The 22,428-nt window shown below is 49.3% G+C and overlaps 1 protein-coding gene across 2 annotated transcripts in view; it reads left to right on the forward strand.

Annotated features, from left to right (window-relative positions):
- gry (trafficking protein particle complex subunit 11 gry) overlaps nt 1-22,428 on the forward strand; it is a 374,318-nt gene that overhangs the window by 247,921 nt on the left and 103,969 nt on the right. For both annotated transcript variants that reach the window (XM_077655723.1, XM_077655724.1), the window contains exons 18-20: nt 5,641-5,698; nt 7,717-7,854; nt 18,996-19,210. In XM_077655723.1, the coding sequence (XP_077511849.1) occupies nt 5,641-5,698; nt 7,717-7,854; nt 18,996-19,210 (411 nt within the window). The remainder of the gene's footprint in view (nt 1-5,640; nt 5,699-7,716; nt 7,855-18,995; nt 19,211-22,428) is intronic.

Below are 22,428 nucleotides of genomic sequence, written 5' to 3' on the forward strand. Positions count from 1 at the left end.
TTTCTTCACATTGTGCGCGACCCTGTGCACATAAGGCACAACTTCTGGTCTCACCGACTGTTTGTTCGGCTCAGTCGCCTTGTGAAACAACGCACAACGCCTCCTAAGAAAAGTCAAGTGTGCGTTGTTTCACAAGGCGACTGAGCCGAACAAACAGTCGGTGAGACCAGAAGTTGTGCCTTATGTGCACAGGGTCGCGCACAATGTGAAGAAAGTGGCAAAGCGACATGGCGTGCCGGTCGTGTTTTCTGCCCCACGAAAGCTAGGCCAGCTATGCGCGTGCATTGGGAGCGATAAAAAGAGCTCCTGCAACAAAAAGCATGGCAAGCAGTATGTGAAGTGCTGCACAGGTGTGGTGTATGAAATACCACTGACCTGCGGAAAAGCCTACGTGGGCCAAACGGGGCGGTGCGTTAATGACCGCGCGGCTGAGCACGCAAGATCGCTTACAAATCTAGGAGGTGCGCATCTTTCACAGCATTGCGCGGAGTGCTTCGTTTGTAATCGTGCGGCAGAACATGGGCCGGGGCAAAAAAGATGCCAGCAATGCAAGAAGTGTGAGCCACGGCTTCGGGAGATAAAGATTCTGGGCAGGAGTGGAGATATGAAGGCGAGGGAGCTTCTGGAAGCATTCCACATTAGGAAGAGGGGAGTAGATTGCGTGAGTGATACCTCGGTTCGCCTTTTCAAGAATGAGATATCAGATCTTGAACGGTTTTGTTGATGCCTGTTGTGTAGATGTTGTTTGCGCATGCCTTGAATTTTCCATATATTTGCTGGCTTTGCAGTGAATAAAATCAGATGAAGTTAGCGCATGTCCTGTGTCAGTCTTTCTTGTGTACGTCTAATTGCAGCGCTATTACCATTTCTGTCTCAAATAATGCACCATCTAGCCCAAACTGACGTTCTTCTAGAACTTCAACTTAAGCCCCACATCATGGAGTCGGGACAGGACATCCTTGAAGTTGCGGAGGTGCTTTGCATCATTTGAGCCAGTGACAAAGATGTCATCGAAATATACTGCAACATTTGGCAGCCCCCATAAAACGTCCTCCATCTCTCTTTGATATTGGGTGATTTATCAGTTGACACCCGATGACACACCAAAAGGAAGATTTGTGTACTGGAATACTCCCATGTGTGTAGAAATTGTGACATACTTTCTGTAGTCTTCATCAACTATTTGCTGGTAGCAGTCCCTCAAATCTAGCTTGGTAAACTTTTCACCTGACAGCATGGCCCACAAGTTCTCAATTCTTGGAATTGGGTACTTTTCCACCACGGCGACTAGATTAATGGTAAGCTTGACGTGTCCATCCTTCTTAGCCACTGGAACAATTGGTGCAGCCCATGCCGAAGAAGCAACTGGCTCCAGGATGCCTTCCCCCTGCAGGCGCTGAAGCTCTTGCGACACCCTGTCCTTGAAGCAAAGGGCAGTGGGCGTGGCTTGAAAAACCTGGGTACAGCATCTTGCAGGATTTGGATTTTGACCTTTGGACTTTTGAAAGTTCCAAGGCTCTGTTCAAACACTTCGGGAAACGCCTGAACAAGGCCGTCAACATCAAAAACAGCATGAGCGTCAGCTTGGACGAGAGCAATGTCAATGCCCAGTTCTTGATCCAGTTTTGGCCTATAAGTGTAGGTGAACGTATCACAGTCAGAAACAAAGGTAACACTGCTTTTCTGTTGCGGAACCACACTGTGACATCTGCTTTACCTTGAACTGGTGTAAACTCACCAGAGTAGCTTCGCAGGAGTACGTCAGACGGAATGACAGGTAGTGAGGGTAGTAGCTCCTGTAGACATTTTTTTCCCATGACGGAAGCGCTCGTACCGGTGTCCAGCTCCATATTGAGTGGCTTACCGCAAACGCTGATGGTCATGGTGAAGGGTGGCGATGGCGCGACGGTTTTGGCTGGCCACATGTCAAACACGTCAGCAGAAGCACCGTTGTGAACAGTGTGGACTTGAAGCGTTCCACACGAAGTTTTGCAAGCTTGAGGCGCGCACACATGGCTTTGTGGACTTTCCCTTCCGCAATGAACCCTGCTTTTTCTTTGAGTTGCACACACGAGCAAAGTGTCCCTGCTTCCTGCAGTAATTGCACTTACTGCTGATGTGCTTGCACACGGTCGCGAGTTGTTCGTCCCCGCAGCGGTAGCAAGCGACACGCCCCTTTGATGCCGCGACTTGATATCTGGGAAGCGCATTTCAGTTTGAGCTCGCTATCTCGCCAGCATCTTTCTTGGCAGCTTCCATTGCAAGTGCAGGTTTTACGGCGTCTTCAAACGTAAGGTCTGCCTTCTTGAGCAGCCTCATCTGCACGGCTGGGTCATTGATGCCGCACATGATGCGGTCCCTTATTATGTTGCTAAGCTCAGCTCTGAAGTTGCAATGCTCAGAAAGGCTTTTGAGTGATGCGACGAAGTTACTGAGAGACCCGCCCTCCACACGAACATGCGTGTTGGACCAAAAACACTGCATGACAGCAGATGGCTTGGGGCACTAATGGTCACCCAGAATAGAAAGAACATCTTGCAAGGCTTTGTCTTGCGGTTTGGCGGGCTTAACGAGATCTCGCAAAAGAGCATACATTTTTTGTCCACAGCAACTAAAGGAGACTGACTTCTTTTTTCTCTTCTGCGAGGCCATTCGCGTCAAAAAAAGCTTTAAGGTGATCAATGTAGCAGTGCCACGCATCTCCTCCTCCTCCTCCGTCGAACGCTTCGAGGTTGACGAACATTGGCATGGCGGAATTCTTGCACATTGACAGCCGTAGCAGAAGAACGAACTCACATGCACAGAAGTGGGCGGGTGGTGATCGAACATGAACTTGAATTGTTTGAATGCCTTTTTCTCTCGTCGCTACTTCTTACGAGCATGACGGCCTTTGCCGAGACACGTACCGGCTCGGCGGTTGCCGCCAACAGGTACACTCCGAAGAACACACACCGCGTTCCACTGCGCGTACCGTGCCTTTTTATCCTCACACGATCATGGTGCTGCCTCTTGGTGGTGCCACGTGAAGGACTGAATGAAACAAAACTAGCATATGAAAACAACATTGCAACAGTTACGTGACGGCAAGCCGAAGAACTAGACGTGATGACAGATGGCGATGATATGATGTAATGGCTGTGAGCCTAGCACAAGCACTCCTGCCCGTGCCACTGCCCGCTTCGCCTTCTAGTCCGTCACAATAAAATATGATATAATATAATTAGCGGTGTACGAATATTGAAATTTTCGTATATGAATCGAATATGAATATGAAGAAAAAAATGGCTTCGAATATCGAATCGAATATCTGTTCAGTACGAAAAAAAAATTCAGAAAATGATAAACAAGCAAATGTTGTTGCCCTTATTTTTTTCAAAATAGTGTATGTTCTTTAACTGAAATAATTAAAACTAGACTGCCTCAGTACCGTATAAAAAAACATGCGCAGAAATGTATACTATTGATGAGGCTGCATAACAGTATCCAAAACCAAAACCAGTTGTTGGGCGAGTTGGTTATGGATCACCGGATTACGGTATCCAAACTGCAATGAGGTCATGCAAAACAAAATCCATAAAATGATGACTGGCAGCTAAAAATAGCATGACTAGTAAAACCTCATTCATTTGGAGTTCAAGGGACTGGAAGAAATGCCCACTTTATCCGAAGGCCTAGCTTTATAAACTTCCCCGTACCCCCCCCCCCAAAAAAAAGAAAACCTGCCGAAAATGCGAAGATGCAGTAAGGCATTATGAGGCAGCTCCATCGCGCTAACACCTGTAAGCCCGTGACGAGCCTTGGAGAAAACACAAATGGAAGCAAGGGGCTGGGGAACACACACTGGCGTCGGAACGGCGAGACGGCTTCTAAAAAGGAAAAATAAATCACCTGCGAAGCTCCAGTCGCCGTCTAAAAGCCGTGCAGAGCTGGGATTGGACTGCCGGCGAATGCACGGGCCGACAGTTGCAGTTGCCGCGGGGCAGCGGCGAAGCTCAGGAACCGAAACTACACTAAAGCGGCTGTTTGGGCTTGTTGGTCAGTGAGCATGGTAAAAGAATGCAGCACGAAAAAAACAAGGACGTTGCGTTACCTAGATATGTATCACTTTGATATTGTGTACTTCGTTTTTTTTTTTTTTTGTATCAGATAGTTGAACGCGTTTGCTATTTTCTTGGTCACGTGGGTGTTGGACTGCGTTATATAAGCTGCTCAACTTTCTGAATAAATGTGTTGGTGGTCAGCGCCCTGTCCTGTCCACTTCTGTTCGTCTTTGTTTTTTTCGCGCTGCATTCTTTTGCCACGAAACTACACGGCCAGGCTATTTTCTGACCTAGCGACAGGGGCCTTCCGATCGTTGTCACGCCTGCCGTTATTCTTTCGTTAAAATTTAAGCAGCGCTAACTTTTAGGACGAATACACAGAAGACATGACAGGACATGACATGACAGGTATTCGTCCTAAAAGTTAGCGCTGCTTAAATTTTAACGAAAGAATATGCATAACCAACTAGCCCCGCAACGTGTTTTACTAAGTGAGCCTGCCGTTACACCCATTAAAGAGGTGCGCGGGTTCTAATGCACCATGCAATAGGCGGGATTTTTACGGGATCGCTTGCCCTATTGTGACTACTCGACGCGCTCCTTCAGGAGGCACCCTCGAAATTCCGCAAGTAGGCTTTCCCGCATAGCTAGTTTGCAAAACGGGATGGCGGAAATCACGTTCGGAGTGTTATGAAGGCCACAGGGTGCATTCTTCGGATTTGGGCATTACATATGTAATGTATTACGGAAGGATTAATAAAGCGCTATTTCGCGTTCGAAGCGGACCGTCGGCCATCTTGTTCGCAGCACGGGTGGTATGTGGGAAAGCACACTTGCGGAACTTCGAATGAGGTCAAGCCTAGCGGCGTCGGAATGTGGTCGGACCGCGTGATAAACGACGGAAAAGGAAGGGAATAGGACCTCTGTACCGTTTGCCTGGAATTTTTAACACGATCATCGGCTAATTTGCCCAGATATTGTGGTTTTGCCACAGTCAAATTTATGAAAGTCTGCGCAGTATACGATCGCTGGCGAGCATTCGGGAATTCTCAAATATTCGCTCACCCCTAAATATAACATATTATACACGGTGCTCCATAGTGGGGTATCATGTAATATATTTGTTTCGGCTGGATATCATTTCATTGAACAGTGGTCTTCTTTGTGCGAGGCACGAAATAACACGATGACAGTAGAGTGTGTGTTTTGAACTTAAAAATCCCTGGAGGGCTTCGAAAGGGAAAATCACTGTGTAAGAAGCTGAGCTAGCTTGAAGAATTGCACATTTGGCTTTGAAGAACTGTAAAGAGCTTGTGTTCAAAATCGTGGAACCGCACCTACTCACGGTGGTACTCCCGCTGTCGAAAGTCTGTCGAGCGCAATATCAACAAAAAAAATTAATTTCATCTCTATGTTTACTTGCAGCCTAGCATAGCCATACTATGCTTACTTCTGGGAGTGCTAACTGCACAGAACACAAAGAAACCTCTAAATTTGATTTCTGTGCCAAAGTTGCGTTTCATCAGCTGTTGGTGGCAGGCATGATTGCACTCCTTGGAGAAAGGCGCGGTGTGCAACAGGGATTGTCTCTTGTGCACAGGTCCAACTGCCCCCTCCCCATCAAGGCCAGTGGGCTGAAGGTGCACTTCAACAACCAGGTAAGGTGAATGTCCTGCTTGGTGATTGCTGCTTGTGAATATTCTCATAGCACTGCCCTGCCCTGCCTCTCTCTGCCATGTGCTGGAGCATCTAGATTGACGCAAATGATTCTCGGCCACTGGCCGCCGCGGCCGTCAGCAGTGAAGCCTCCAAGCCACTGTTCCACTTCTTAAGAACTTGCGCCAACTGGCTTGCTGACTTTTCAATCCCCACCCCCTCCACCTGCCTGCCTTTCCTCCTCCCCCCATTAAGGTGCATGTTCTCTTTTTGTCACTGCAGGCCTTCTCTCTGTGTGTGCAGCCGATCCACTTTTGCCATCAAATGGGCCTTCTCATGCTCAGTGCCACTCATGCTGTTCTGTTGATGGATGCTTGATCGCCTAAGGATACAGTTTCTGCGCCAGCTAAACTTTTTTTTGTTTTCTGTGACTATGCCTGTGGTTAAAGCCATGTGGCACTCTTTGTTCAAGGGGGCTCTAAAACACTTTCCTAGGAGAGCACATCAACTCGCTCAATCGCTGCATTGTATTGTCATGAGCACCTGAGCCAAATAATACAGTTCTGCATGCAGCAGGGAACCCACAGTCACGCACAAAAGTTGGCGAGCCCTTTTTGGCAGATTTTTCATGCTCGCACCCTCCTCCATTGCACACTATACTAGTTCAGAGGTGCTTTTGGTTAAACTGTTTCAGAGCTCCTCGAGGGTGAGGCTGGTGGAGGAGCACTGACCTTTCAGTGGTTGGAGACACTGAAGTTCAAATTTTGACTACAAATGACTCAGCTCCTACAAGGTGCATTAAAAAATTCTTGGTGGAGGACATTCATAAAGTGGCATCCTTTAACATCCCAGGCATGCTGCAACATTAATTATTAGAGGCCCTTTCAGAGCCCCTTCAATTAAAAAACGGGTTCAGCTAGGGAATTACGATGTCAACTTCGACTGACTCTCATGCTATGGTACGTCACAGATATAGGGAGTCAGGTGTGGCAAATGTTGTCTCATACCACCATTGCCTGAAATGGATGGTGTAGTTCTTATTGGTGGCTGGGACCACCTGATTTGGAGATTTGTGCAACAGTGTTGGGCTCTGTGTGTACTGTGTAGCTATTTATACCTCACCTGGCAAATTTAGCCTTGTATAACTTTTATTGTTGGCTCTGCACTCCTATAAATTTGTGTTTAGAGTTTTCTTAATACGTTGTTGTTTTGGAGATAAGATTGATGAATTTTTGTCAGTTTTCGTGTGCTTATTTAGTATGTTGCACGTACGTGAGGTGATCTGGTGTGCAGGGTTCATTCGTTTTGGCAGATTTGCAGCATCTTTGTGATGGGCCCTGTTACGTCTGAAATGTTTGTTTTTTACGTGTGAGATCACACAAGAAGGGTGTAGTTGTAGCAGCAAACCTTTTTGATGAGAGTGCAGTGTCATGTCAGTGTGATCTTATGACTGTGCACTTGACCTGGAGCAGATGGCATGAGCTACAGTGAAGCCATTTTTTTTTTAACAGATGCGGGATTACTGAGAGTAGATCTTTCTTTTCGTTACTGCAACATCCACAAGTTTAGGCCCGGGTGCTTTGGACAACACTCGAGTGGAAATCAAGCATTGCCACTGGCAGGACATAGATGAAGGAGACAGTGTTATCAGCAATTCACCTTTGAAATGTTTGCACTTAACTCTTTGTACCCCTCAGTAATAAATGAAAGCTTTGGTACTGCAACTGCAGTGATGGGCAGCTTGTCACTGCCACTTGTCTTTCCTTGGATTGAATGTTTTTGCACAATTGCTTCAAAGTCTGTTTTGGTGTGATTGGCAGGCATCCATTTGAGACTCTGGAAGGCCACAGCTGCTGCTAAGAAAGTAAAGGGAGTGTGAGGGAGTCCAAAAAATTGATTAGTCTTCCCACTGGTTGTGGTGGCTCATTGGTGTGCTCTGCCTGAGCACTGCAGGGAATTGCCATGGCTTATGAGAGAGGGGTGTTGCTCATGGCTGTCTTTCCCCACCCTGCCCCATCAGCACTACAATGGCTTCTGTGTGGTTGAGGACGGAGACCCTGCAGCAGCCATAGGCAGCCTGCACCTGGTTCCACGCAGGACACAGTCCTTTTCCTTTGCATTCCTGCCTCGCAGCTGTGACATCAACAGCGACATCCAGGTCTGCACTTTGCTGTCACTGCATGCATGCGTGAGCTGTTCGTCTTTTCAAGTAGCATTGCCACATTGTGCAGCCACACTTGCCACAGATTTTGGGAAGCATTGTGTTGCCAGGACTGGCAGCACTGTGGCCTCAGAACACATTTAGGAACGTTTTTGCATTGTGGGTTGGAGCTTGCATGTGACAGAACTGGAAAGGCTGCATCTAACAAAAATCACTTCAGGGGTCTTTAAAATTGCCAAGAACAGCCAGAAATGTGGCTTTAAAAGAGTCAAAGCATCCGCTCGTTTCCTGTGCTGCCCCAAAGTTTCATTACTGGAGTCAAAATTGTTTCAAATGTATATCACTGTCACTGTATGGCGTAACCAGGGCTGGGCATGATACTTGAAAAAAGTATCTTTTATACTGATACCCGATACCCTCAAAAATCTTATTTCCAATACCAATGCAAGATACCGAACAAAAAATGACTGCTGATACAGATACTCGACACCGTATTATCAGTGCTTCGATACACCACTGAAATTGGCAACAGTGATAAAGCTGGTAATATGATTTGCTAAGTTAAGAAATTTCTCCATGACTTGTGCAATTTTTTGTGTATTTGCACCGGATTGTAATGAGTTTGAAGAAATCCAGCCGCACAGATTTTTTTAAGCTCCACTGTCTGAGCAGCTGGCTTTATTAAAACCATGGTGACATTGAAACGGTCTGTTCTATAAGCAACCTAGCAAATTATTCTTTTAAAGCTCTTCATGTGGACCTGTCTCTGAGCACTTGACTACGTATGAATAAACTTGAAACTGTTCCTGCTGCCTTTTGTTTGTTTCTGCAGTATTTGCCTCTGCCCTTGCTCAGTGCTAAAAGTTGCGAGTGCTTGGGAATTTCCCCACCACTATGCTTTAAAAGATGGAAGAAGAAAAAATTAGATTAGACAGAATATGTCTTGCTAATCTGTGTCCATGATGTATTGTTTACTTAAAAGTCTTAAGAAGCAACATTTTCTCAAACCACCGGCCTGAAAGAACACTACGATGCGGCTGTGCTATATCCAAACCAGATTAAAAAAGTTTGTCTAAATGAAGTGGAATGCACGTTGCCTGGTTGTATTTAATGAAATTACCTTGAATAAGAATGAAGCATAGCTGTGTTGACTCAAGGATCGTGGAGATGCAAAGCCACCAGTCGGAGGCAAATAAGTGATCCTGCCTTCCATACTTGCATGCAGCTGGGCAGACTAGTGGCCAGTGGTCTTGTAGTTTTGGATTCTGGCGCAACACACTATGCTCTATGGGCTTTCTCTACCGCTGTCTACTGCTTGTTAGGGAAAGCGACCGCCAGCGTGAGCGAGCTGAGTAAATGGCTGGCAATTCCAATTTTTGTAGCTGAACTGATTTGCGCACGAATTGATGATTTCTTTTTGCAGCAAGAGGCTGTTATACTTGGCTATGCACTTGACTTCAGCAGCTTCAGCTGCAGCAGCTCTCTCATTCTCCCTCTGCTGGCATTGCTTTAATCTCGGTGTTGCTAGACAGTTCCAGCTGTGCGTCTGCAACGGGTGCACCTTATGTGCACTGCTGCCCATTGGCGAAAATAATGAAGCGCCGACCAAAAGGTGTTGTCAAGATGGAAGGACGTTTCGACTTCCACACGGAAGTCTTGTTCACTGATGGAAAAATTTCGCACACAAAGCTTAAGTACGTTGTGCTAATCGTCGCAGGCATCTAGCGTACGAGGGCGGTAGATTGCCGATGTTACGGTTGAGCGTCTGATCTGTTGTCTGGATAAACAGAGACTCCAGATATTGGCGTGACATCCAGTTTTTCTCACGGCCGATAATTGCCGCATCTTCCCAAGCGATATCATGCTTCGTGTTTTCAACGTGTTCAGCCAGTGCGTTGGAACAAGCCTTCTTTTTCTTGACATCATTCTTGTGCTCATTCAGCCGTCTTTCAAAGTTTCCGCTTTCACCTATGTAGGAGTGATCGCAGTCTGAGCAGGGGATTTTATAAATTACTCCGGGAAACTTTTCCTTTTTTAGCTTGTCCTTTACGGACACCAACCCGTGACGAAGCTTGCACGCAGGCACGTGAGCTATATGCACATCGTAGGTGCGAAAAATGCGGGCCAATGACTCGCTCACGCCTGGCACATAGGGTATTGCAGCTCGGGCACGGCAAGGTAGGCAAACGGGCTGAGCTGGTCTCGTTGTCTGCTGTATTACAGCGTTCATGAAGTGCTGTGGGTAGCCACAATTGTTGAGCTCGCGTCGCACTTGGCGTATGTTAGAGGCTTTTTCTTCGGGTTTCGAGCATATTCTTTCCGCACGACGGACGAGGGTAGAAACGACGGAGCGCTTATGGCACGTAGGATGGACTGAATTAAAGTGAAGGTATTGGCCTGTGTGCGTGTCCTTTCTGTACACCTTGAATGATAGGCGGTCATCACGTCGCTCCACCATGACGTCCAGAAAAGGAAGCGGGCCAGAAATCTCCTCCTCGACGGTAAACTGGATGGAATCTTCCATGCTGTTCAAATGGTTCGTGAAAGCAGCCAAGGCATTCTTTTTGATTATGCAAAAGCAGTCATCAATGTACCGCAGGAAGACCTTCGGGCGCGGCTCGAACGAAGCCAAAGCGCGGCTTTCCAGTGCTTCCATTGTGAGGTTTGCGGTTGTGACCGAGATAGATGCTCCCATGGCAGTGCCATGAACCTGCTTGTAGACAGTGCCCCGAAAGATGAAGTACGTGTTCTTCAAGCAAAACTGCAGAAGCTTCATCAGGTCCGATAGATCGATGGGTGTCCTAGCACTCAGACCGTCGTCGTCTCGAAGCGCTGAACGGCATACCTCCACCGCCAGATCCACGGGGACGCTGGTAAACAGTGATCTGACGTCAAATGACACCATTATCTCGTCGCTGTCAATCGTGATTTCGCGTATTTTTTCAGTAAAATCAAAGGAGTTGCGTACGAAAGTCGGTCTCTTGCCAACGAGTGGCGAAAAAACTTTTTGCAAGTAGCCTGAAAGCCGGTACAAGGGAGAGCGGGTAAAATCCACTATTGGTCGCATTGGAACGCCTGGCTTGTGGATCTTCGGGAGGCCATATAAAGCAGGGGCAGATCCATTGTGGCAGAGGAGCGTGAAGTATAACGACCTGTGCTGTGGTGGAAAAAACTGGAAGACGTCTGTCAAAAGCCTTTGCAACTCTCGCTCTACCTTGAGTGTAGGGTCCCGCTTGAGTCGCATGTACGTGCCATCATCCTCCAGAAGCTTCGTCATTTTCTCAACGTAGTCGCTGTGGTTTAGGATGACGGGGGCGTTGCCCTTGTCAGCAGGTAGGATTACGATATCCGTATTGCTCCGCAGGCTCCTGACTGCATCACGCTCCTGAGCAAGGAGTGGGGTGGGGTGCCGATGTGGCAGCTTGGCGAGTATGCTGATCGCACGGGTACGAGCTTCTTCTCGGCGATTGTTTTCCACACGTCCCACAGCCTGTTCCACGGCACAGATGATTTTTCTTGCGTCCGAAGCCGCTCTCGTATTGAAGTTCAAACCAAGCTCCAGAACGGCGAGCTCTGTTCGAGTAGGCCTATACGAAGACAGATTGTGGACGGTGGGGGTAGGTCTGTTGGCCGGACTCCCTTTACGGCCAGGTAGCAGTCTGATTAGCTTCTCTTTGTGTGTGCGCCCACGCTGACCAGACTGTAGACTAGCTACGAAGTTCGCGTGCAACTGGATGCTGACGAACTCGTTCGGACACTGGTGTTCAAGGCGGCGACGGGCAAAAAAGGCTTGGTTCTGAAGGTGCCTTATTGAGTCCTTGCACTCCAGGATTCTGGCTTGAAGCAACTGTCGTTCTGCTCTTGACACCACGCTATGACCGAAGGGCATATCGACCGGTCGTAACAAGCGGAGGGACCGCGGGGTTAGGTTCCTGGCTTTGCATATGAGGTTGAATTCTAGAACGCAGAAAGCCGGACGGTTAGCGAAACGAACTGGCGCACTTGAGTGATGAAATTCTGGCCATACGACCATCGTAGCATGATGAAATCTAAGGTTCGACGAAATCTCGTCTGGTCGGGTGAATACATTGGCGAAAATAATGAAGCGCCGACCAAAAGGTGTTGTCAAGATGGAAGGACGTTTCGACTTCCACACGGAAGTCTTGTTCACTGATGGAAAAATTTCGCACACAAAGCTTAAGTACGTTGTGCTAATTGTCGCAGGCATCTAGCGTACGAGGGCGGTAAATTGCCGATGTTACGGTTGAGCGTCTGATCTGTTGTCTGGATAAACAGAGACTCCAGATATTGGCGTGACATCCAGTTTTTCTCACGGCCGATAATTGCCGCTTCTTCCCAAGCGATATCATGCTTCGTGTTTTCAACGTGTTCAGCCAGTGCGTTGGAACAAGCCTTCTTTTTCTTGACATCATTCTTGTGCTCATTCAGCCGTCTTTCAAAGTTTCCGCTTTCACCTATGTAGGAGTGATCGCAGTCTGAGCAGGGGATTTTATAAATTACACCGAGAAACTTTTCCTTTTTTAGCTTGTCCTTTACGGACACCAACTCGTGACGAAGCTTGCACGCAGGCACGTGAGCTATATGCACATTGTAGGTGCGAAAAATGCGGGCCAATGACTCGCTCACGCCTGGCACATAGGGTATTGCAGCTCGGGCACGGCAAGGTAGGCGAACGGGCTGAGCTGGTCTCGTTGTCTGCTGTATTACAGCGTTCACGAAGTGCTGTGGGTAGCCACAATTGTAGAGCTGGCGTCGCACTTGGCGTATGTCAGAGGCTTTTTCTTCGGGTTTCGAGCATATTCTTTCCGCACGACGGACGAGGGTAGAAACGACGGAGCGCTTATGGCACGTAAAATGGACTGAATTAAAGTGAAGGTATTGGCCTGTGTGCGTGTCCTTTCTGTACACCTTGAATGATAGGCGGTCATCACGTCGCTCCACCATGACATCCAGAAAAGGAAGACGGCCATAAATCTCCTCCTCGACGGTAAACTGGATGGAATCTTCCATGCTGTTCAAATGGTTCGTGAAAGCAGCCAAGGCATTCTTTTTGATTATGCAAAAGCAGTCATCAATGTACCGCAGGAAGACAAAAGCGCGGCTTTCCAGTGCTTCCATTGTGAGGTTTGCGGTTGTGACCGAGATAGATGCTCCCATGGCAGTGCCATGAACCTGCTTGTAGACAGTGCCCCGAAAGATGAAGTACGTGTTCTTCAAGCAAAACTGCAGAAGCTTCAACAGGTCCGATGGATCGATGGGTGTCCTAGCACTCAGTCCGTCGTCGTCCCGAAGCGCTGAACGGCATACCTCCACCGCCAGATCCACGGGGACGCTGGTAAACAGTGATCTGACGTCAAATGACACCATTATCTCGTCGCTGTCAATCGTGATTTCGCGTATTTTTTCAGTAAAATCAAAGGAGTTGCGTACGAAAGTCGGTCTCTTGCCAACGAGACCCTACACTCAAGGTAGAGCGAGAGTTGCAAAGGCTTTTGACAGACGTCTTCCAGTTTGTTCCACCACAGCACAGGTCGTTATACTTCACGCTCCTCTGCCACAATGGATCTGCCCCTGCTTTATATGGCCTCCCGAAGATCCACAAGCCAGGCATTCCAATGCGACCAATAGTGGATTTTACCCGCTCTCCCTTGTACCGGCTTTCAGGCTACTTGCAAAAAGTTTTTTCGCCACTCGTTGGCAAGAGACCGACTTTCGTACGCAACTCCTTTGATTTTACTGAAAAAATACGCGAAATCACGATTGACAGCGACGAGATAATGGTGTCATTTGACGTCAGATCACTGTTTACCAGCGTCCCCGTGGATCTGGCGGTGGAGGTATGCCATTCAGCGCTTCGAGACGACGACGGACTGAGTGCTAGGACACCCATCGATCCATCGGACCTGTTGAAGCTTCTGCAGTTTTGCTTGAAGAGCACGTACGTCATCTTTCGGGGCACTGTCTACAAGCAGGTTCATGGCACTGCCATGGGAGCATCTATCTCGGTCACAACCGCAAACCTCACAATGGAAGCACTGGAAAGCCGCGCTTTGGCTTCGTTCGAGCCGCGCCCGAAGGTCTTCCTGCGGTACATTGATGACTGCTTTTGCATAATCAAAAAGAATGCCTTGGCTGCTTTCACGAACCATTTGAACAGCATGGAAGATTCCATCCAGTTTACCGTCGAGGAGGAGATTTCTGGCCGTCTTCCTTTTCTGGACGTCATGGTGGAGCGACGTGATGACCGCCTATCATTCAAGGTGTACAGAAAGGACACGCACACAGGCCAATACCTTCACTTTAATTCAGTCCATCCTACGTGCCATAAGCGCTCCGTCGTTTCTACCCTCGTCCGTCGTGCGGAAAGAATATGCTCGAAACCCGAAGAAAAAGCCTCTGACATACGCCAAATGCGACGCGAGCTCAACAATTGTGGCTACCCACAGCACTTCGTGAACGCTGTAATACAGCAGACAACGAGACCAGCTCAGCCCGTTCGCCTACCTTGCCGTGCCCGAGCTGCAATACCCTATGTGCCAGGCGTGAGCGAGTCATTGGCCCGCATTTTTCGCACCTACGATGTGCATATAGCTCACGTGCCTGCGTGCAAGCTTCGTCACGAGTTGGTGTCCGTAAAGGACAAGCTAAAAAAGGAAAAGTTTCCCGGAGTAATTTATAAAATCTCCTGCTCATACTGCGATCACTCCTACATAGGTGAAAGCGGAAACTTTGAAAGACGGCTGAATGAGCACAAGAATGATGTCAAGAAAAAGAAGGCTTGTTCCAACGCACTGGCTGAACACGTTGAAAACACGAAGCATGATATCGCTTGGGAAGAAGCGGCAATTATCGGCCGTGAGAAAAACTGGATGTCACGCCAATATCTGGAGTCTCTGTTTATCCAGACAACAGATCAGACGCTCAACCGTAACATCGGCAATCTACCGCCCTCGTGCGCTAGATGCCTGCGACGATTAGCACAACATACTTAAGCTTTGTGTGCGAAATTTTTCCATCAGTGAACAAGACTTCCGTGTGGAAGTCGAAACGTCCTTCCATCTTGACAACACCTTTTGGTCGGCGCTTCATTATTTTCGCCAATGTATTCACCCGACCAGACGAGATTTCGTCGAACCTTAGATTTCATCATGCTACGACTGTCGTATGGCCAGAATTTCATCACTCAAGTGCGCCAGTTCGTTTCGCTAACCGTCCGGCTTTCTGCGTTCAAGGCTCATCTAGAATTCAACCTCATATGCAAAACCAGGAACCTAACCCCGCGGTCCCTCCGCTTGCTACGACCGGTCGATACGCCCTTCGGTCATAGCGTGGTGTCAAGAGCAGAACGACAGTTGCTTCAAGCCAGAATCCTGGAGTGCAAGGACTCAATAAGGCACCTTCAGAACCAAGCCTTTTTTGCCCGTCGCCGCCTTGAACACCAGTGTCCGAACGAGTTCGTCAGCATCCAGTTGCACGCGAACTTCGTAGCTAGTCTAGTCTCGTCAGCGTGGGCGCACACACAAAGAGAAGCTAATCAGACTGCTACCTGGCCGTAAAGGGAGTCCGGCCAACAGAGCTCGCCGTTCTGGAGCTTGGTTTGAACTTCAATACGAGAGCGGCTCCGGACGCAAGAAAAATCATCTGTGCCGTGGAACAGGCTGTGGGACGTGTGGAAAACAATCGCCGCGAAGAAGCTCGTACCCGTGCGATCAGCATACTCGCCAAGCTGCCACATCGGCACCCCACCCCACTCCATGCTCAGGAGCGTGATGCAGTCAGGAGCCTGCGGAGCAATACGGATATCGTAATCCTACCTGCTGACAAGGGCAACGCCACCGTCATCCTAAACCACAGCGACTACGTTGAGAAAATGACGAAGCTTCTGGAGGATGATGGCACGTGCATGCGATTCAAGCGGGACCCTACACTCAAGGTAGAGCGAGAGTTGCAAAGGCTTTTGACAGACATCTTCCAGTTTGTTCCACCACAGCACAGGTCGTTATACTTCACGCTCCTCTGCCACAATGGATCTGCCCCTGCTTTATATGGCCTCCCGAAGATCCACAAGCCAGGCGTTCCAATGCGACCAATAGTGGATTTTACCCGCTCTCCCTTGTACCGGCTTTCAGGCTACTTGCACAAAGTTTTTTCGCCACTCGTTGGCAAGAGACCGACTTTCGTACGCAACTCCTTTGATTTTACTGAAGAAAAAAATACGCGAAATCACGATTGACAGCGAAGAGATAATGGTGTCATTTGACGTCAGATCACTGTTTACCAGCGTCCCCGTGGATCTGGCGGTGGAGGTATGCCGTTCAGCGCTTCGAGACGACGACGGACTGAGTGCTAGGACACCCATCGATCCATCGGACCTGTTGAAGCTTCTGCAGTTTTGCTTGAAGAACACGTACTTCATCTTTCGGGGCACTGTCTACAAGCAGGTTCATGGCACTGCCATGGGAGCATCTATCTCGGTCACAACCGCAAACCTCACAATGGAAGCACTGGAAAGCCGCGCTTTGGCTTCGTTCGAGCCGCGCCCGAAGGTCTTCCTGCGGTACATTGATGACTGCTTTTGCATAATCAAAAAGAATGCCTTGGCGGCTTTCACGAACCATTTGAACAGCATGGAAGATTCCATCCAGTTTACCGTCGAGGAGGAGATTTCTGGCCGTCTTCCTTTTCTGGACGTCATGGTGGAGCGACGTGATGACCGCCTATCATTCAAGGTGTACAGAAAGGACACGCACACAGGCCAATACCTTCACTTTAATTCAGTTCATCCTACGTGCCATAAGCGCTCCGTCGTTTCTACCCTCGTCCGTCGTGCGGAAAGAATATGCTCGAAACCCGAAGAAAAAGCCTCTGACATACGCGAAGTGCGACGCGAGCTCAACAATTGTGGCTACCCACAGCACTTCATGAACGCTGTAATACAGCAGACAACGAGACCAGCTCAGCCCGTTCGCCTACCTTGCCGTGCCCGAGCTGCAATACCCTATGTGCCAGGCGTGAGCGAGTCATTGGCCCGCATTTTTCGCACCTACGATGTGCATATAGCTCGCGTGCCTGCGTGCAAGCTTCGTCACGAGTTGGTGTCCGTAAAGGACAAGCTGAAAAAGGAAAAGTTTCCCGGAGTAATTTATAAAATCCCCTGCTCAGACTGCGATCACTCCTACATAGGTGAAAGCGGAAACTTTGAAAGACGGCTGAATGAGCACAAGAATGATGTCAAGAAAAAGAAGGCTTGTTCCAACGCACTGGCTGAACACGTTGAAAACACGAAGCATGATATCGCTTGGGAAGAAGCGGCAATTATCGGCCGTGAGAAAAACTGGATGTCACGCCAATATCTGGAGTCTCTGTTTATCCAGACAACAGATCAGACGCTCAACCGTAACATCGGCAATCTACCGCCCTCGTACGCTAGATGCCTGCGACGATTAGCACAACGTACTTAAGCTTTGTGTGCGAAATTTTTCCATCAGTGAACAAGACTTCCGTGTGGAAGTCGAAACGTCCTTCCATCTTGACAGCACCTTTTGGTCGGCGCTTCATTATTTTCGCCAATGTATTCACCCGACCAGACGAGATTTCGTCGAACCTTAGATTTCACTGCTGCCCATCCTAACAACCACAGTTTTAGTTGAGAGGGGCTAGTAAGCGCTCGTGAAGCATAACATACTGTGGCACCAGCTAGTAACAGAAAGTCGAAACTCCTGAACTGTGCGCCGTTCTGTCTGTTCTGTCTTTTTAATGGCAGTAATGGATGTACTCAAAGGCTTTGTTTTTTTTAAAGAACAAACTTATTGACTCTAATGAAATTGTGAATTCTGGCACTAAGTTGGAGAAGTACTTCGCCTGGTGTCGTTACTACGACGACAGGGTATGCCATACATAGTTAGGCTTAACATCAAGAAATTTTTCAGTTTGTCTGAAAACTGTGACCATTTCTCACCTATATAATTACGGAGGGGCGAGAATGAGCAAAGTGAAAGCGAATGCATCCATTTAGAACGAGCTATCCTTCGAAGAATGCAGCAGTGATACTGTGTTTGGTCCTAAGCGGGTGGGGCAAGGTGCCGCATGCTGTCAGTGTTAACAGCGCAAGCCCTGCAAAGGCCGCAATTCAAACTGCGCCGGCTTGCGTACTGAAGTCGCAAGGCTGGCCCTTATGTTCTGCGCATGCTAAGTCATTTCGGATACTAGAAACTTAGAAGGAATGTTGCCGGAACAGTGAGCACGAAAATTTTCTGAAAATTGCTTGGAGCGGCGGCCTTCCAAAGTGCCTCTAGAGTCTGCACACATGTGGAAGGTGCTGCGTAAACAAGTGACAAAAATCACCGTTTCCGATTTCTGTCATGATATTATTGAAGATGGCTCTGCCAACTATGCAGAAGATTATTTTGTAATTTATAGTAAGCAACGTTACACAGGTCACTACAGACATGATTATCATGCTGGGAGCATCAGCAAAAGGCCACCTTGCAAATTCGTTGGCAGGTAGAGGGGGATCGCAATACTCTGAAAATTGTTCCAGTGACTCTAGGTGTTATGCAGTGCGTCCTGCTCATGGTATCTTCTCCCAGGTTGATCGCGGGATGTTACTTGGGCCGTGGGACCGTGGCCTGTGCGTGATAATAAGTCACAGCAGGTTAAATGCACAGCTGACAGCATCTTTTAAATGCAGGCCGAACAACCTAGCTGTTACACAGCTAACCTACTACCGACAGCTAGATCTTATTTATGCATGGATCTCCATGCAACCTGCTGGGAATGGAAACTGGCACAAGCGGCATACTGCCTGCGGCTCGGCCGAAACTTCTGTACACCCTGTAAATAGGGCTTGACTATATGCGGCAAAGTGTGGTAATCTGTATACATGCTTGATATCATATGGTATCTGTATGAACCACACGGAACATGTTACGGGAATCATCGTGTGGAATGTTTCACTATACAGGGCTGAGCTGGCTGCAGTAAACTAGGCTTGCCCAGAGGACCTGAACTAGCTACGGCTAATGGTCCAACATTTGCGTGCATAGAAATAAATGAATTAAAAATGAAACAGAAAACTTCCCTCTTGCAGTTAGATGGCGTCTTGTTGAGTGGTGCAGGTGTGCTCGGTCCACGTGCGGCTGGGCTCCTCCTCCCATCCCACGGCGGACACGTCCCCGTGCGGTGGAGGGCTGACCCTGTCCTGGAACTGGGGCTGGCCCCCCAGTCGTGGTGGTGGTTCGAGGCCGGGTCTGGCATGGGACCCCATCCCGCGGAGGCCCTTCCATGGGGAGGAGGTGGCCTTCCACCAGCTGCCCCAGCTGGCCACCACCAGGTGAGCCCACTTGGGCAGTTGTCAAGAGCAGGTGCACCTCGATCGATCTGAAACTGGTTTTTGTTGGCAGAAAAACTGGTTGCTCACCGCCAGCCAATAGCAAGGAGGTGCACTCGTCCCCTTGCCCCTGAACTTTTTTCGTTGTTTGTTTCTCACAAAGTCGGACAGCCGGAAAAACCAGACTTGCCCAGGACCGCAGTGATACTCTGAATCGCTTCGGACGAAGGACCTTAGTGTTGAACTTGACGCTGGTTAGAGCATACGAGCCTTGAGTCGAACTCTTCACTTGGGAGTGAAACACGAACCACCTTTGCAGGCTGAGTTGTTCGAAACTGGGTTTGCCCCCAAAGGGGCGCAGCGGGGTTTAAAGAGCCTCCTCCAAGCACTCACCCCTGAAGAAGCCGGGCACCTGGCTGGGGGAGGCTTGTGCCCATTTTAACCGATGGGTGACCGGCGGTGGGTGTCTGGCGGTGGGCTGTGCCACAATGCAGTCATCAAACCCGCTCGTTTTCGCTATGCAGGTTTTTGCACCGCTCATAACCCAGATGCTATTCCTGTCCATGGTTCCCGCCCCTTCATATGCCACCTCTGCCATCGTATCCCTTCGTTTCAAATCTCCCGCCGGCCTTTCTGCACAGCAGCCTGCTGCTTCAGCCTGTCCGGCAGCGCCACCTCTGCTGTTCCTCGACTACCCCCGGACTCACCCATGGTCATCGACGGCGACAGACACGGCGACTATAAAGGCGCATCACCCGCGCTCTGTGCCCGGTGGGCTCGGTGGCTGTGTCACGATGCAGTCATTAAGCCCGCTCGTTTTCGCTATGCAGGTTTTTGCACCGCTCATCACCCAGATGCTTTTCCTGTCCCTGGTTCCCGCCCCTTCGTATGCCACCTCTGCCATCGTATCCCTTAGTTTCAAATCTCCCGCCGGCCTTTCTGCACAGCAGCCTGCTGCTTCAGCCTGTCCGGCAGCGCCACTTCTGCTGTTCCTCGACTACCCCCGGACTCACCCATGGTCATCGACGGCGACAGACACGGCGACTATAAAGGCGCATCACCCGCGCTCTGTGCCCGGTGGACTCGGTGGCTGTGTCACGATGCAGTCATTAAGCCCGCTCGTTTTCGCTATGCAGGTTTTATGCGAAGCATATTAACGTAGGTTTCGGGCCTTCGCGCGACGCCCGGCGGTGGCCACCATTGACCCTGAAGTGGGGTCACGTGACATGACGTCACGTCATGACGTCACACAGGCTGCAGGAGGGGCCTCATATTGCGCCGTCGGTCGCCTCCCGGCGGTGGCCACCATTGACCTTCAAGTGACCTTCAAGTAGGTCACGTGACATGACGTCACGTGATGACGTCACACCGGCTGCAGATGGGGCCTCATATCGCGCCGTCGGTCGCCTCCCGGCGGTGGCCACCATTGACCCTGAAGTGAGATCACATGATGTGACGTCACGTGATGACGTCACACCGGCTGCAGATGGGGCCTCATATTGCGCCGTCGGACGTCGCCCGGCGGAGGCCTCCACGCTTCAGTTCGCGCCGTCGCGCGCGATGCGGCGGCGGCGCCACCATCGCTGCATCACGTGATATGTGACGTCACGCCAGGGATGAAGCGGCGCGCGCCCGCCGTCGCGTCGGTCTCTGTGCCCGCAACCGCGCCAGCGTCTTTGCGCCGGGCGTGTATGCGGTCAAGATGCCTCCAAACGGTAAGGACGTTAATAATAGGAATGCAAAACGAAGGCTGCAGCGTGCTACGGAAACCGATGAAGAACGCTGCTTAACATGCTTCGCATCCACTGGGCTTAACCTTGATAATCCTCAAATTTTTTTGCACCGCTCATCACCCAGATGCTATTCCTCTCCCTGGTTCCCGCCCCTTCGCATGCCACCTCTGCCATCGAATCCCTTCGTTTCAAATCTCCTGCCGGCATCGTCTGCACTTTGTCTGTCGATTTGTGTGCCCCTCGTCCCGTCTTGTTCGCGCAGTTTATACCCTTTCCGTTCATCATGAACCAACTAGCCTGCCAGAACGTCCTTCTTCATTATATTTCTTCTCCCCTGGGCTCTTTTTTACCTCTCAAGACCAACGATCAAGCACTCTTCTTTGTGAACCTTATCGCTCTGTCTACGTGCCAGTCGCGAGTGCTGGCCTACTACCTCAGGAGGAAGATGGTCCCACCTCAACTTCTGGGGCTCTTTGGCGTCCCAGGTCCTTCCTGGGGGCACGCTCGCAGGATGTGCAAGTTAATGAAATTAGAAGCTTGGAGGCGAGTGAGGCTCTACTCAGACTGGCTGAAGTTCATCGTCTGCGCTTTGTCTGTTGATTTGTGTGCCTCTCGTCCCGTCTTGTTCGTGCAGTTTATACCCTTTCTTATCTTGGTAACAGGTTATCTGCCCTGGAAAAAAATTATCAAGATGTTGTAACACTATGCACCGCCATGGATACAATCTGCGCTAAATTAGCCGCCGCGGTGACTGAGTGGTTATGGCACTCGACTGCTGGCCCGAAAGACGCGGGTTCGATCCCGGCCGCGGCGGTCAAATTTCGATGGAGGCGAAATTCTAAAGGCTCGTGTACCGTGCGATGTCAGTGCACGTTAAAGAACCCCGGGTGGTCGAAATTTCCGGAGTCCTTCACTACGGCGTCCCTCATAGCCTGAATCGCTTTGGGACGTTAAACCCCCATAAACCAAACAATCTGCGCTAACACTAGCCAAACAGCCAAAGAAATCCGAGGTATAGAAGCCCGTTTGGATGACGCCGAAAATCGCCCGCAACGTAATAATTTAATATTTTACAGCATTAAAGATGAGAATGCATCCGAAACATACCCCGAACCTGAAGAAACAGTGCTCCGCCTCTACCATGGAGCTGATTCTTTCAAACGGCCGTACGCTAAAAGGCACCGATTACAGCATAGGAGAGCACTTTTCACGCCCTCTCCGAGAAGCGCGAAAGCACGTTGTAAAGTTTGCTAAAGCTACCGGAGTGCATTAAGCGTCCTCTAGTGAGAAGGACTCGGAACGTTCTTGAACATTCACTTACTCCCCTTTTCGCCAAAACTAACAGTTTTAAATACAGTTGTTTCCCTAAAACAGTGCAAGATTAGAATTCGCTACCGGAATCTGTTTTTTCCTCGCAAAATTTTTCTGATGCGTTAAATCGTCTATTTACCTGCTAATATTGATTATATGTATGTTTTGTATACGTGT

This window comes from Amblyomma americanum, chromosome 2, assembly GCF_052857255.1.
Source record: "Amblyomma americanum isolate KBUSLIRL-KWMA chromosome 2, ASM5285725v1, whole genome shotgun sequence".
In the NCBI taxonomy this organism is placed as follows: Eukaryota; Metazoa; Arthropoda; class Arachnida; order Ixodida; family Ixodidae; genus Amblyomma; species Amblyomma americanum.